This window comes from Aplosporella prunicola, assembly GCF_010093885.1.
Source record: "Aplosporella prunicola CBS 121167 unplaced genomic scaffold K452scaffold_10, whole genome shotgun sequence".
NCBI classification, from domain to species: Eukaryota; Fungi; Ascomycota; class Dothideomycetes; order Botryosphaeriales; family Aplosporellaceae; genus Aplosporella; species Aplosporella prunicola.
This window is the reverse complement of record NW_022983538.1, coordinates 766,787-780,599: the sequence shown is the minus strand read 5'-3', so window position 1 is coordinate 780,599 and position 13,813 is coordinate 766,787. Positions and strand designations below refer to the sequence as shown.

At 54.4% G+C, this 13,813-nt stretch overlaps 4 protein-coding genes across 4 annotated transcripts; 1 reads left to right on the top strand and 3 right to left on the bottom strand.

Moving 5' to 3' along the window:
- Positions 1-674: 674 nt before the first annotated feature.
- Positions 675-2,900, bottom strand: K452DRAFT_225673 (uncharacterized protein; the record flags this gene model as incomplete). The annotated part of the gene is made up of 1 exon (XM_033536770.1): positions 675-2,900. The coding sequence occupies one exon, from the start codon at positions 2,898-2,900 to the stop codon at positions 675-677; it is 2,226 nt and encodes a 741-aa protein (XP_033398729.1).
- Positions 2,901-5,148: 2,248 nt separating this feature from the next.
- Positions 5,149-6,721, top strand: K452DRAFT_286644 (uncharacterized protein). Its single transcript, XM_033540336.1, has 3 exons — positions 5,149-5,295; positions 5,361-6,126; positions 6,215-6,721. Exons 1-3 carry the CDS (start codon positions 5,284-5,286, stop codon positions 6,382-6,384), a joined length of 948 nt encoding a protein of 315 aa, XP_033398728.1. The 5' UTR covers positions 5,149-5,283; the 3' UTR covers positions 6,385-6,721.
- Positions 6,722-7,811: 1,090 nt separating this feature from the next.
- On the bottom strand, positions 7,812-9,785 carry K452DRAFT_226102 (uncharacterized protein; the record flags this gene model as incomplete). The annotated part of the gene is made up of 3 exons (XM_033536804.1): positions 7,812-7,938; positions 7,999-9,140; positions 9,198-9,785. The coding sequence occupies 3 exons, from the start codon at positions 9,783-9,785 to the stop codon at positions 7,812-7,814; spliced, it is 1,857 nt and encodes a 618-aa protein (XP_033398727.1).
- Positions 9,786-12,488: 2,703 nt separating this feature from the next.
- On the bottom strand, positions 12,489-13,744 carry K452DRAFT_307895 (uncharacterized protein; the record flags this gene model as incomplete). The annotated part of the gene is made up of 3 exons (XM_033543111.1): positions 12,489-12,618; positions 12,696-12,866; positions 12,930-13,744. 3 exons carry the CDS (start codon positions 13,742-13,744, stop codon positions 12,489-12,491), a joined length of 1,116 nt encoding a protein of 371 aa, XP_033398726.1.
- Positions 13,745-13,813: the final 69 nt, after the last annotated feature.

The window sequence follows — 13,813 nt, the reverse complement described above, 5'->3', positions numbered from 1 at the left end:
GTTTTTTTTTGGACGCCCCACCCAATCAATCCTGCCTGCCCTGCCCTACCCAGATGAGACGAGACCAGAGCAGAGCAGACCAGAGTCCTGTATGCTCCAGCCCAGCCCGGCCCGGCCCGATCCAGCCCAGCAATGTGCGCCTGAAAAAGAGAAGAAAACAAAGAGACAGGTAAAAGCATTCGACAAGAAACCAGGCGCGTACGCTAGGCACTGGGGCTCTAGCCGGCTCTGGAGTAAAAACGGCGTCTCATGTGCTGTGTAAGAGCGCCACCAAAAGAGGGAAGTAATAGAATCCTGGGCCGCCGCCGCTGCTCCACCGAGGCATGTGGCGAACGGTGAGCGGTGAGGCAAGCGTGAAGCGGAGGGTGAAGAAGTGTAAAAGCATGCGTGCGTGCGTGCGGATTGGAGACGGGCCAGCGCCCGAGTTCTCGTCATCCATACGTGGGCTCGAGACGAGGCCGTTAGTTCAAACCAGTGTGTGCGCCTGAATGCGTGGTGCGATGTGGGTATCATGCGTCGTCGTAAAAAAGGTCATGAGGTCGGAGTGAGTCGGTAGCTTCTTAGGAGCTCCGACTCAGTGAGGTAAACGTCAAAAAAAGTCAATGTTCATACAGAACAGAGCACCATATTGTTGACGTGCTAGAAGAGCCAAATGCAAATGTCAAGTTCATGTCTTAAAACATCGTGCTGGCCGCTCTTCCCAAATACGGCCTACCGCTCGTTGAGCCCCTCTTACTTGGGCTCTCCTGCGGCTGTTGCCTAGTGGTGCCAATCTTCTGAAACCCTTGGAGGATGTCAATCTCAAGGCCGCCTTCCTCCTCGTCATCAGACTGCATCTCAACACCAAAGAAATCATCTCCAGTCCTCTCGGCGGTAGGAGTCTTCATCGGGCTCGGCACTGACGGGTTGGCAAAGAAGTCGCGTAGGTTCCGCGAGCTCGCAGGCGGCTTAAGCCATTGCTTGGATGCTTCGGGCGTCGCGACCGAGTTGACACGAGTGCCTGTGATGTCGGCAAGAATGTTGGAGCTGCTGATGGCACGGCTGCTAGTGGGGCGCTTGGTGGTGCGTTTCTCGGGCGAGCCACGCGCTGAAAGAGTCTGGCGCACTGGGCTGTCGTTGAACACGTCAAAGTGCGTATTAAAACCGTCTTCCAGCAGGTTGAAATGTTCCTCGTCCGGCAGATGGAATGCAGGACTCCATGGATTGGTCTCTGAGAGCACGCCAAGAGTCTTGTCAGGTGAGCCGATCAATTCGCGAATGCGATTGCGATGGTTGCGCAGGTTCGTGTTAGGAGAAATAGACGCAGGGGGTTTGGCTGGCTTCTTGAAAATTACAGCAGGAGTAAGGGGTGCTTGCAGCTCAGAAGCGTTCTTCTCGAAAAGCGGAAATGGTGATGACGATGGGAAGGATGTGGGTTGTTTGAAGAGAGGACGGCCCTTCGTCGGGCTATCATACGAGGAACCCCGCATACGAGCGATTTCCTCTTCAGCGCGACCCCGCTTGATTGCAGGGCGGTCGAGGTCTGCTTCTGAGGTCGGAATGGTACCCAGAGGGTTACCCTTTACGGCGGAGGATTCGATGGAAGAATAGTACCCACTGTCCCCAAGTGCAGAGAACTTGCGCTTGCGTCCGCCACCACTCGACGGTAAGAAGCGAGGCGCTCTTGGTGGAGTTCCGTCTTGATCATGATGAGCATGCCGGGCCATAGCAGCAGGAGGTGATGAGTGAATTTCAGCGGGTGGGGGCGAAGAACGCATGGCATGGGAGGCGGGCGGCATATCATTCTCATTGCCAGCATCCTGACCATCATGGATAGCAGGATCTGAAGCAGGGATAGTCGCGTCCGAAGACAGCTCTGGCTCTTCGGGAAACTTGCTCGAATCAATGCTGTTGCCCTTTGGAGTAGATTGAAGGTGGAAGGACCCCATTGCCGCTGCCCTTGTCGGCGCAGTCGGTGGTCGAAGGATATCGCTATGAATAGATTGCAAGAAACCAGGGCCGTCCTGGTTCGTTAGGCGCCTCGGCTTATCTTTCAAGAACTGGCGTTCAAAACCAGGCTCAATTGCCCAGTAATTGCCCTTGCCGGGGTCGTCTTTTGGCCGTTCCTGTTTGATGAATGCTTTGTTCAGACTCAGGTTGTGGCGGATACTATTCTGCCACCCAGTTTCGCTAGTGCGGTAGTAGCTGAAAGTATCAGAGATCCACTTGTAGATTTGTGCGAGGGTAAGGCGCCTCTGAGGTGCGCGGAGAATAGCCATGCCAATTAATGTGGCATAGCTGTAGGCTGGCTTTGAACCATCATCTTCGACCGGGGGCATCTCGCTTGGCGCAGGAACAGGCTTCTGGTCCTCTTCTGGCGCTTTTCCTTTTTTGGAATGCCTGTCGCGGAGAGGGGCCGTGTCCCCAATTTGGCGTCTCGGGACGTTTTTGGTATGAGAAAGTGCGTGGTCCGAGTATTGTGACGGATGGCTAGCGAACATTGCTGCATAGTCGTTCTCCTTGTCCATGGCGCCGACAGTCGGGAAGGTGGTGAATAGGGCGTTCTGCGACTTTGGTGCGGCGCCGTTGGCCTTGGAGGGCAGCGAGGGCTTCTTCAATGGCGAGTCGGTCGTGAAGTGGGTTTGGCGGGGCGGAGAAAAATGTATCGAATTGATGTTGCTCTCGGCCAGGGCGTGCGGGGCCGGTGAGCTCGAGTGGGCGTGATGCTTGACCGGTGACTGGGCGCTGGTTTCGGGACTGGAGGGGTTGAGGAGGGTATGGTGGTCGGACGAGACGTCGGTGACTGGGCCAAAGGCAGACAGAAAGGCGGCTTCTGCGCCGGCGACGTCGTGGTGGTCGAACGAGGTGACGGGATCCTGGAAAATCTGCAACGGCTGCTGCTGGCGACGCGTCGCAGCCATGGCAGGCAACGGCTCGGTCAAAACGGCCGGCGCAACGAACAGCGGGGGGTGGAAGACGCGTGAAGACGCGCAAGGATTTGAGGATCGAGGGTCGTGGGGGAGGTTGGGTGAGGCTGAGCGGTTGACAGCTTGTGGAGCGGCGGGAACGGGCGGAGGGCGGACGGGGACGTCGTGGGATCGCGTGCAAAAAACGAGGAGAACAGGCAGGACAGTCGTGATCTAGAAGGCGTGCGGCTTCTTCAGGGAATCAAGGGCGCAACGTCTCACGAAGCGGCCGAGATCTTCTGGCCGTTCGCTTGAGGGGCGCCAAGCGGGAGATTCGATGACTTCAGCGTGCGTTACAAAGGAATCGCCGCTTGGGTGGGCTCGGCGACGGAGCAAGAATGCGCAAGGGACGGCGTGCGCAGGAACAAAGGGTGGAATTGATTTTGATGTGGGGATTGTAGGAGTAGGTAGCGGGAGAGTGGAAGCTATCGTCTTTGCTGCTCGCTGATACGGATTACCTCTCTCTCTCTCACGCCCAATCCAAATCCCCACTTTAAGCCGGCCGCTCATTGCTGGCTGAGTTGGCGCCCGTTGCCCCTTCCAGCCCTTGCTTTTCGCTCGTCATAGGCCAATCCATCCCATCCCGGCCCCGACCTGCCTTTCTCTCACCATCGCCGCCTGATGACTTGTTGCTCGTCCCCTTGCCATCAAGCCGCGTGAGTGCATGGCTGAAACGCGCCAACCCCTCAACCCAGCTGTGGAACTTTGAATTCTTCCCGCTGCGCCCGCGCAGATCGCCTTCAAGATGATGGAACCACCTCCCCCTTCCGGGACTAAACTATTGACTTGACTGTTTTCTGACAATTGGCGACACCCGTCACTGTCAATACTTCGTACTAACCTAACCGACACCTCGAGCCTTGACTTGGCTCCACCATCCTCCCGCGAAGCTTATCGTCCCTATCGACGTATGTACTCCACCGGGGCCCGTGCCGCTTCTTATGCCTCTGCCCTTCGCGGCAATTCGATGTGCACAGGGCTCCAGCCGCGCGTGCATGTAACTACCTGCAAGTCCTCTACTTCAGAATGACGTCGAAACCGCCATCAATCGGCCCTAGCTGAGAATTGCACGACGCCAACTCGACCGGCAAAAAGCATCTCGGACCAACCTACTAGTAACATCACTCCCCCATGCCAAGCGATAAACTTTTACTACGACTTCGCTCCCCGAGTCCCCACGCCCGTCCGCCAGTCTTGATCTACAGGGTCTGGAAAAGCGAGCGATCCATGTGGACTCACGAGGCCACCACGTGTCGTAGCATGCTCGTCCTCTCATGGCGCCCAAGTCACGAGAGTGATTTGACGGCGAGCAGCATCGAGTGCCTACCCTATCGCGGGTAGCACCCAAGCCAAACTCTAAAAAAGGGTCCATCCACAAAGCGTTTCACTGCAAGATCGATCTCACGCGCATCAGCCTCACTTCCCCTCTAGTCCACGTGGGCATTCCATGGCGGCACATCACCAGCACGGGACAGACCCTGAAAATCAGCCTCTAGAACGTTAAAGACGCTTCTTTTCCTTTTCTCGATCTTTTCTCCAACTCAACGGTTTTTTTGTCAGCATCTAACCATTTTCGGCGCATGACGGTGATACTGTCTGCACCGTGACTTTTTCGGTCGTCGGTTTGTGTGGCGCAACTCCAAAGTAACTCGTCGCTTTTTCGATCGGAGAAGCGCTCGTTTGTGTCCCCTAGTAGTTCGGTTTCTTCTGCCTGCGTACAGGCGCATTTTTATTTTTTTCGCTGCTCGTTGTCTGAACTGGATCATCGAGAGCTGCTGAATTCCGCTTGTTGTGCAACTCGACCAAGATGCTACAATGTTACATACTCGGTCTCTCCAGTAACCCGCCATTGGATTCTCGCTCCAGGCAGTCCGCAGGAGCGCAAACTTGTCAAATCGCCTAGCTCCATGGTGTGAGACGTCTTAGCACGCAATTTACCTATCACTGCACTGGTTAAGCATCAGCAACGCTACAGCGCCTCGAACAGAGACATGATCCAGCTGCATGCGTAGTGGCGCTTCCGTGGGCTGCATTGGCACCGTTTAGGCACCGCACAGCTTTCGCTCCATCGGAGCATTATTGTAGAAGTAGCCGCCGCACCTGTGCCGAGTTCAGCCGCGGATGGGCCGACGCGAGCGGCCGTGGGTCGTGGCGGCTTAGCGGAAAGGCTTGGCAACTTGTTTGAGTCACCATCGTCACTTCGCAGGTCAAAGCTCAAGGCTTGACCTCAGAGACGGCCGCACTCCTACTCCTCACATACTAGGTACTTCACCTCTGTACGTCGCTTAAAAAAAAGAAAAAATACGCCACCCCATTCCGCCTCAGTGATACCGCAATCATGGCCGACGATGTATGCGCTTCCCCCGCCAAACGCCCTGTCTCCATGACGTGTGACTGACTTTGTCTGCCCGCCAGGCCCAGTTCACCGAGCGCAAGAAGCGCAAGTCCGTCTCCTTTGCCGACGGCGCCCAGATCGTCGACAGCGACGGCCAGGTCAAGGATGTCAACAGCTCTATCGGCGAGAAGGCCACGGCCGAGAGCCACGCCAACGAGAGCGACAAAGCCGTCGACGAGGTAACGGACATGTTCAGCAACCTGGCCAAGAAGAAGAAGAAGAAGTCCTCGTCGAAAACCAAGGAGGGTGGCGACGACGAGGCACCCGCCGCCGAGGGCGAGTTCGACCCGTCGGCGCTCAAGAAAAAGAAGAAGAAGAAGAGCAAGCCCGCCGACGCCGACGACTTCGAGGCCAAGCTGGCCGAGGCCGGCGCGGGCGACAAGGAGGAGGAAGAGGCGCCGGCCAAGGAGGAGGAGCAGGCGCAGGAGGGCGACATGGAGAAGGGGACGGGCATCTGGGCGCACGAACAGACGACGCCGATCAACTACACACTGCTGCTCGGTCGCTTCTTCGCGATGCTGCACTCGCACCATCCGGACCTGGCCTCGACGGGCGCCAAGAGCTACAAGATCCCACCGCCGCAGTGCCTGCGCGAAGGCAGCAAGAAGACCGTCTTTGCCAACATTGCCGAGATCTGCAAGCGCATCAAGCGCACCGACGAGCACGTCACGCAGTTCCTGTTCACTGAGCTGGGCACCAACGGCTCCTTTGACGGCAGCAGGCGCCTAATCATCAAGGGCCGTTTCCAGCAAAAGCAGATCGAGAACGTGCTCAGGAGATATATCGGTACGTGTCCATTAATGCCCAGACATCCTCTCTTCCTTCTGGGCAGTAGCAATACCTAGGCAGCAGCGCGCTAACAAAGAGATCACAGTCGAATACGTCACCTGCAAGACATGCCGATCGCCCGACACGGAGCTCAACAAGGGCGAGAACCGCCTCTACTTCGTGACGTGCAACTCGTGCGGCTCGAGGCGGTCGGTCGCGGCCATCAAGACGGGTTTCTCGGCCCAGGTGGGCCGGAGAAGGAGACAGCAGGGTTAGGTCACCTAGACCTAGACCTAGACCTAAACACATGGCCTTTTTGGGGGGGTTTGGTGTTGTGTTTTGTTTGTTTGTTTGTTTGTTTCTTTCTTTCTTCACGTTCGGGCGCGGGTTCATGGCGTGCGTGCTGCTTGCTCTGTTCGGCGCTATAGGTGGTTATCGACTTCATGGCTGGCGGTGCGCGGGAGACGTTTGAATCGCTTTTTATGCCTGCTCGCCGTTGTAGTGTATGTACGCGGTGTGTTAGATGGTGATGATGATGATGATGATGGGAGAAGAACGTCGCTAGGTGGCTGTCTTCGACTGGGATGATACGTACCTATTGGACATATGGAGCTGTGCTGCCGTGAGTGAGTGAGTGAGTGAGTGAGCGAACGATCAACCAAGCAGCCAAGCAACCAAGCAAGCGATAACTAGCTAGGTAGGCAGACAAACAAGTTGAGCAAGCACCAAGCAACCCCCCAACTCCTCCCTCATAAAGCCCACACCACCCATCCGCGCCCCACACCCCCGCAAACCGCAGCATGCACACGCACGAAAACAGCAGGCAGCAGCCTACGCCGCGGCCGCGGAAGCTGGATCCGGGTCCAGCGTCCAGCGCCCCAGCACCCCGTCAGCAGCAGCAACAACAGCAGCAGAGCACCACCGCATCACGCACCGCACACTGAGGCCTACGACTCCGTGGACTAGACAACAGACAGGCAGACAGGCAATACCCACAACCCGGCTCCAGCAGCGCATACATACATAACAATACATACGCGCGCAGGCATGCATGCACGCACGCACGCACGCACATATGTATGCACGTAGTATATATGCACGCCATCAATTCACCGCTCAGCGGGGAGAGGAGAGGACGCAAGCACCGAAGCACCGAAGCACGTAAGCACATAAGCACATAAGCACATAAGCAAGCACAGCAGCGGCATAGCAGCATGTAAAAACGAATCTATTAACGCCGGTCCTCTAGTGTTAAGAATCCCCAAATGCTCCCAGCCCACGACGACGACGCCGTCAGTCAAGTCACGCGGTCGTCGGTGCAGCGCAGCACCCAGTGGCTCTTCCGTCCATTCACACCACGCCGCTGCCGACCGAGAGTCCCAAAGCCCTCTGTTTCCCCGCAGGCAATCATGCACACACACAGTCTAGCTACCTAATAAGTCGTCTTTGCCGCTGCCCCTTCCGTGCGGTCATGGGCGGGGCATCTGCCTCGTTTGTTGTTGTTGTTCGTGGCGTAGTAGTATATGTAGGTCATGATGCTCTGCTGTCCTCGGCTTCTTTCGGTAGCGCGGCTTTTTGTTGTGTTCGTCATTATCGTCCGGGTCTCATCAAGGACTACTACCAAAAAAAGAATCTGCACAAAAAAATGCCAAGAACTTTTTTTTTTTTGCTCCTCTTTCCAGTTGCGTTGCTAATTGTCGGGCTTAGACGGCACCGGCAGCAAGCATCTTCTTCCTCAGGTGGTTCTTGTACTCGCCGATGCTGCCGTCCCACCTGTGGACGGTCTTGTTCTCGCAGACCATGATGTCCTTGGCGATCTTGTCGAGCAGCCTGTTTCTTGGGTTAGCGAGCTGTTTGGGAGATAGTAATGGTGATTAGAATCATGCTTACCTGAAGTCGTGGGAAACGACGACAACACCACCGCTGAAAGCGTTGATGGCGTCGGCGAGCGAGTCAATGGTAGGGATATCCAGACCGTTGGTAGGCTCGTCAAGCAGCAACATGTTGGGGCTGTCGAGGGCAAGCATGGCGAAAACGATACGAGACTTCTGACCCTCGGACAGAGTACCGATCAGAGCAGTCTGGGCCTCACCAGTCAGACCGTAACGGCCGAGCTGCTGGCGCCAGTACTGGTAGTCCTGAGAGACGGAGGAGAACTTGTCACGGACGAAGTCGAGGACAGACTTGGTCATGTCGAGCTGCTCAGCGGAGTGCTGAGAGTACATGCCAAGCTTCAAGTGAGTGTGACGAGAGACGGAACCGGTGGTAGGAGAAAGGTGGTTGGTGAAGATGCGGAGCAGAGTAGACTTGCCGACACCGTTGGGGCCGACCAGGGCAGTACGGGAGTCCATGTCGACACCGAAGTCGAGGTTCTCGTACAGGTTGTCCTCGGGGTTGCCGGAGTAGGAGAAGGTGACGTTGTCCAGCGAGAGGACGGGGGGCGGCAGCTTCTCAACATCGGCGAAGCGGAAGGTGAAGACGCGGTCCTGGACAACGGGCTGGATGAAACCTTCGGCCTCCATCTTGTCGAGAATCTTCTGCCTGGACTTAGCTTGCCTGACCAAGTTGGCGTAGGTACCGGCAGAAGCGATGAACTTCTTGATGTGCTTGATTTCCTCCTGCTGCTTCTCGTAGGCCTTCATCTGGTTCGTCTCGTTCTCGACCCTGGTCTTGATGTAGGAGTCGTAGTTACCACCGTAGTACATGAGAGACTTCAGGCGCATGTCGATCATGTTGGTGCAGACACCGTTCAAGAAATCCATGGAGTGGGAAACAAGAATGAGGGTGCGGTCCCACTTCTTCAGGTACTCCTCAAGCCACACGCAGGCCTCCAAGTCCAGATGGGCAGTGGGGTCGTCCAGAAGAAGGAGAGAGGGCTTGACGAAGAGGGCCTTGCCAAGCGCAACTCTCATTCTCCAACCACCAGACATGTCCTTGGTCTTCTTCTGGATCGTCTTCTTGTTGAAACCAAGACCAGTCAGGATGAGGGAAGCGCGAGTCTGGAAAGTGCTGGGGTCCATGGTTTCCATACGCTGCTGACTGTTAACGATTGCAACTCAATTTTTCGGTTTCGTCGAGTTAAAACATACCTCGTAAATCTCCTCAAGAATGGGGGCCTCGGGACCCTGCTTCTCCAGGATGTCCTCGGACAGCTTCTCCAGGCGGTCCAGCTCCCTCTGCGCCTCACCGACGACCCAGTCAAGGGCGCCGGTGTCGGTTTTGGGGGCACCTTCGTTGAGCAGGTAGATGTCGATGTGCTCGGGGAAGGGGAACTCGCGCGCGTCGATGGCCTTGAGCAGAGTCGACTTTCCGCAGCCGTTCTCACCCAGCAGGCCGTAGCGGCGGGCATAACTGACTTCCAGAGTGGTGTCGTTGAAGAGGACCTTTCCGTGGAAGACCAGCGAGGCGGAGGTGATCTTCACATCGCGGCTGGCAGGGAGCGAGGCGAGAACACCGGTGGTGACACGGTCGGACAGACCGTGCTCGTCCTTTTGCAGGGCGAGGTTCTTGACCTTCTCGGCCGTCTCGTCGACGGTCGTCTCAGCGTCGGTGACGGCAGGGTCCTGGCCCTCGTCGGCGGCCTTCTTGGCGGCCTTCCTCTCAGCGAGCGACTTCTTGGGCTCCTTGCCGGTAGCGGCACGCTTGGCGTCACGGGCAGCCTTGGAAGCGGAAACCATCTTGTGCTGAGTGTCGGGGGTGGTTGATGGAGGGGGTGGTGGGTATCGCTGAGGAAGAGAAACAGAGTTTTCGTGGGCGACAAAAGTTGCAAGGACGTCAGCGGGGCAAGCTTCGGCGCTATCAGCGATAGGGAGCAAGAAAAGCGTAGGGCTGTGCGGGACCCGGCTCTCGGCGCTTTGTATCAGAGGATAGAAATGAGAAACGACGCGACGTCGAACTGAACAAGAAAAGGGCCTCGAGGACAAAGTTGGCTGCAGGCCGCAAAGAGAGAGTTGAAGCGCAGGTGGGAAGAAGAGAAGGCAGCCATTTTCCAGCCACTCTTTCAATGTGGCGAGCACCTGCGAACGGCCAATCGGGGAAACGCTGATCCACCTCACTCCTTGGGCACCAACCTATCATTCCCCCATCCTCAGGAGCTGAAAGACCCTGTCAGCTCTGACGTGTGCAACCAGCGCAACGCGTACGTACCTTTGTCCTTTGTTCGCCCTGAGCGGTGAGTACTCACGTACTTTGTCTTCATCATCAACCCTGGTATCCGCCATCACCAAGGTCCAAGAATTTATTGCGGGACTGCCCACACTAAAATTTCATAAGACCCGGGTCCCGCAAGGCTTCAGGCTTCTTGCCTGAACCATGGTTGATGTGTATTCAAATTCAAGGGATGGGTCTACGGTCAGCACCCTTCAAAAGTACCACTTCTCTTCGGAAGAAAGCTACGATACATCAAATCACATCTTTGACCAACCAACACATTTCTTGGACTATATCCGCAGCATATGTTGTATAAAGTGTATTGTCCAAGATCCATTTGCTTTTATTACTGATGCATTGTTGACTCAAGCCCGGGGACAACTAAAAAATAATTGTCAACTTCGAAGTGCCGACCATGAAATACAAGCACTAGCTAATACTATCACGACCTCTTCATTTTTAAAGGTTGCAACCGGGCAGTAAAGTTGATTAACGGTTGTTACATTTCTATATTTGCACAGAATTAATCCGCCAACATCGCAGAGAGAGAACCAATTCGGAATGCCAACGGGACTCCCAAAAACATACAACAGCAGCAGTTACTTCACCGAATTGCCTACTACTACCATATCGCGGTCCAGGTATCCCGTCAGAGAGAGGTGCTTAACAACCGCAGTGTATTTTGCCCTCTCCTGCGTACGCAGGTATAGTCTTGAAAAAAGGCAACGGATTTTAGTCCTGATGTTTTGTCAGTGGATGCTACGCAAATAGTCACGGCTTCAAACGCCCAGCATCGACCACGACGGAAGACATAGGGTAAGGACTTGCTGTGGATAATAGCTGGATATACCACTCGTGAGACTACAGCTAGCTTCTACTTACTCGTACGAGTCCTTACGTTTTACAGTGATATCGATTAACATTATCTTTCGTTTTCGGCACCTGGCATCACAGCCACCAGATAAAGATGAACAGTAATGCTAACAAATAACAAATATACGCGAATATCAACATCAGGTAAGTGCGGTGCGATAGTTAAGACAACTATTCAGAACAAAGCGGCTTAGTGCCTTTTCCGCTTTTCTTTGTCCTCTCGGTCCTGAGGTGTTCCTCTCGCTTCTTGCGTGCTTCAGTGAAAGTACAGCATGAGTGAGTATTTGCACCCTCCTCTTAACATGAAGAATAATCGAGTTCGCTAGGTTCGTACCGGGATACGCCTTTGCTCTATGGAGTTTAACGGTAAACCTGGAAGTTGTTAGGCTATTAAGATAGTCACTGTATCTAATAGTCCTATAGGACCTCGATTTTCTGCACGCTCTTTCTATGGCGCATCCTGAAAATAATCATAGAGGTTTTGCTTCAATGCCGACTGCCCTTACGCCGAAATCCTCCCATTTGAGGTAGTAATAACTGCCGGACTGGTACCTGTATCTGAGCACAAGGTCGCCTAATCGACCTATTATACTAATCTAGTTACTGCCCCACTCGAAAGCACCTTTGCTACTTGTGATAGGAGCCCAACCCAGGTCTGTTCAGTCATGAAAGATATACGAGTACCACACGAAAAATCTCATGTAAATGGGATTAATCACTATTGCATTTCTTCCACAAGCCCAGAACTCAATCACGCAAAGTCCGAGAAGCAGTTTTCATGTTTACGATAAAAGAGACGTCGCCAAAAAGCAAATCTGGATTTCCATCCTTGGCCAACGTGCGTCAGGAGAATCCACCCTCCTTGCCGCCAAGCCACTACCACCAGCCAGGCTCGGCAGTCGTGTGCGCTGGCGAGGGGCGACAGGCCGAAATCTCGTAAAACGACAAGACGGAGCCAAGCTTGGCGGTTCTTCGACTGTTGCTTGGCAGTCGTCCTGCTTGCCGCGTGGCGGCTGTTAAGGAGTTCGTAGAACCTTCATCCTGGGATTGCCGCTCTCCTTCGTTGGCATATTTTCTGCTTTTGGTGCTGGATATGGAGCAGAGGAGGCTGGGGGGAAAGAGCGAAGGAGGGGAGGAAGGTTCGTTTGTTGGGGAAGGGGATAGAGGGTCGTACTGAAGGTGTTTGCTAAGATGGGGATGGAAGAGCTGGGTTGTCGATATTGGACTACTCGTGGCGCGCCAGCCTGGAAGAAGACTGGGACGAAACAGAAGGCTTGTGGGAGCTAGACGAGGAGTTGGCGACCTGGCCGTCTCGATACCAGACGCGTCCCAAAGAACAGAGATTAGTGTCTTTACCCTCAAGGCTTTTTACTGTCTGAACTGACTGGTTTAGGAGCAGACTCAGCTGAACCGGCATTACCCATGCTGCTTGAAACAAAGCCGATTGAGAAACAAGCAACATGCGGCGACACGGGCAGTCGTGCCAAACTAACCACATAAAACAAGCGCTAAAACGCCGTTTATGAAGGAAAGCACAAGGGTTAAGCTCCTATAACTGTACGCACCGGCACGACGACATGGCTTTCGCTTCGGCAAGACGTAATTTGCGCTCCTCATAATCAGCATACATGACGTCGATATTACGCTCCTCATCTTTCTTATGGTATCTGCGCTCGAAGGGATCATAATACATATCCAGATACACGTCTTTATTGTAATTTTTGACCAGAGTGCACCTATATTACAAACATTCGTCAGCCAAAACCTCTCAAAGCATTTGACGGGAGACTTGTACTAACCAAAAGTGCGGGTCCCGCCGCCACTCAGTGCATTCCCCGAATTTAGCTCCGTCTTTGAAGCGACAAACATGTTCACAGAGCTTGGACGTTATACCGTCCTTCTCAAGAATCACCGTCCTGGTAAGCTTTCTGAGACACCGGCTGTCGTCCACTATGTCGAGGCCGAAGAAACTAGTGACTGGGAAGAGCCTCTCGACTGTGTCTCCATGGAGGATCATCGATATTGGCACATCGACCCGGAGTACTATGGAAATGTTCTCGGTGCCCGAATACTGTCTGAGCAGGGACTCTACCCCATTCTTCAGGCTGGTATTTAGCGGCCCCAGATGGCTTGCGGAGACAGGAAGTTTGTTGTAGTCAAGAAATTGATATATAGGACGAGGAAATGGGCAAGAGCTTAAGTAAATCATGAGGTTGCGCGGGTGCGACAAGCCGCAGAACTGCGTGTTGTAATAAACGCCTGCGCGCCATGTAGGCATTGTCGTTAGTGACAGGTCTGGCCATAGGTATCCGCTGAAGAGGGACCAGGTGTGGCGGCGGATTTCTTCGGCGAATTCGGTCTTGATTTGGCGGCATGTGCCTAGGAGACAGCGACCTCCGAGCTTGTTGCGCTTGTAGTCTTTGATTGCTTTGTATTGGAAGGGCTCGCAGGTCTGCTTGAAAGATTTTTGCTCTGCCCACCGCCGGGAGGGCCTTTTTCGATCGACATCATCCCAGATACGTTGTGGTTGATCCTCGTTAAGGCTAAGAATGTACTCTTGGTACACTTTGATCCGAAGCTCTGGTGGAAGATCTAGGAAGCGGAAACCTGGCATCGTGTACAGTGCTTTGTATTTCTACAGACAAGTGGGGTTGTGTTGTGTCTTCTTTCCTGCTGTTGTTTT

What these genes read in the sequence shown, in the direction of transcription:
- K452DRAFT_286644 (XM_033540336.1), top strand. An exon ending in CGTGCTCAGGAGATATATCG is followed by an intron (nt 6,127 to 6,214) that starts GTACGTGTCCAT and finishes AAGAGATCACAG; the next exon opens with TCGAATACGTCACCTGCAAG.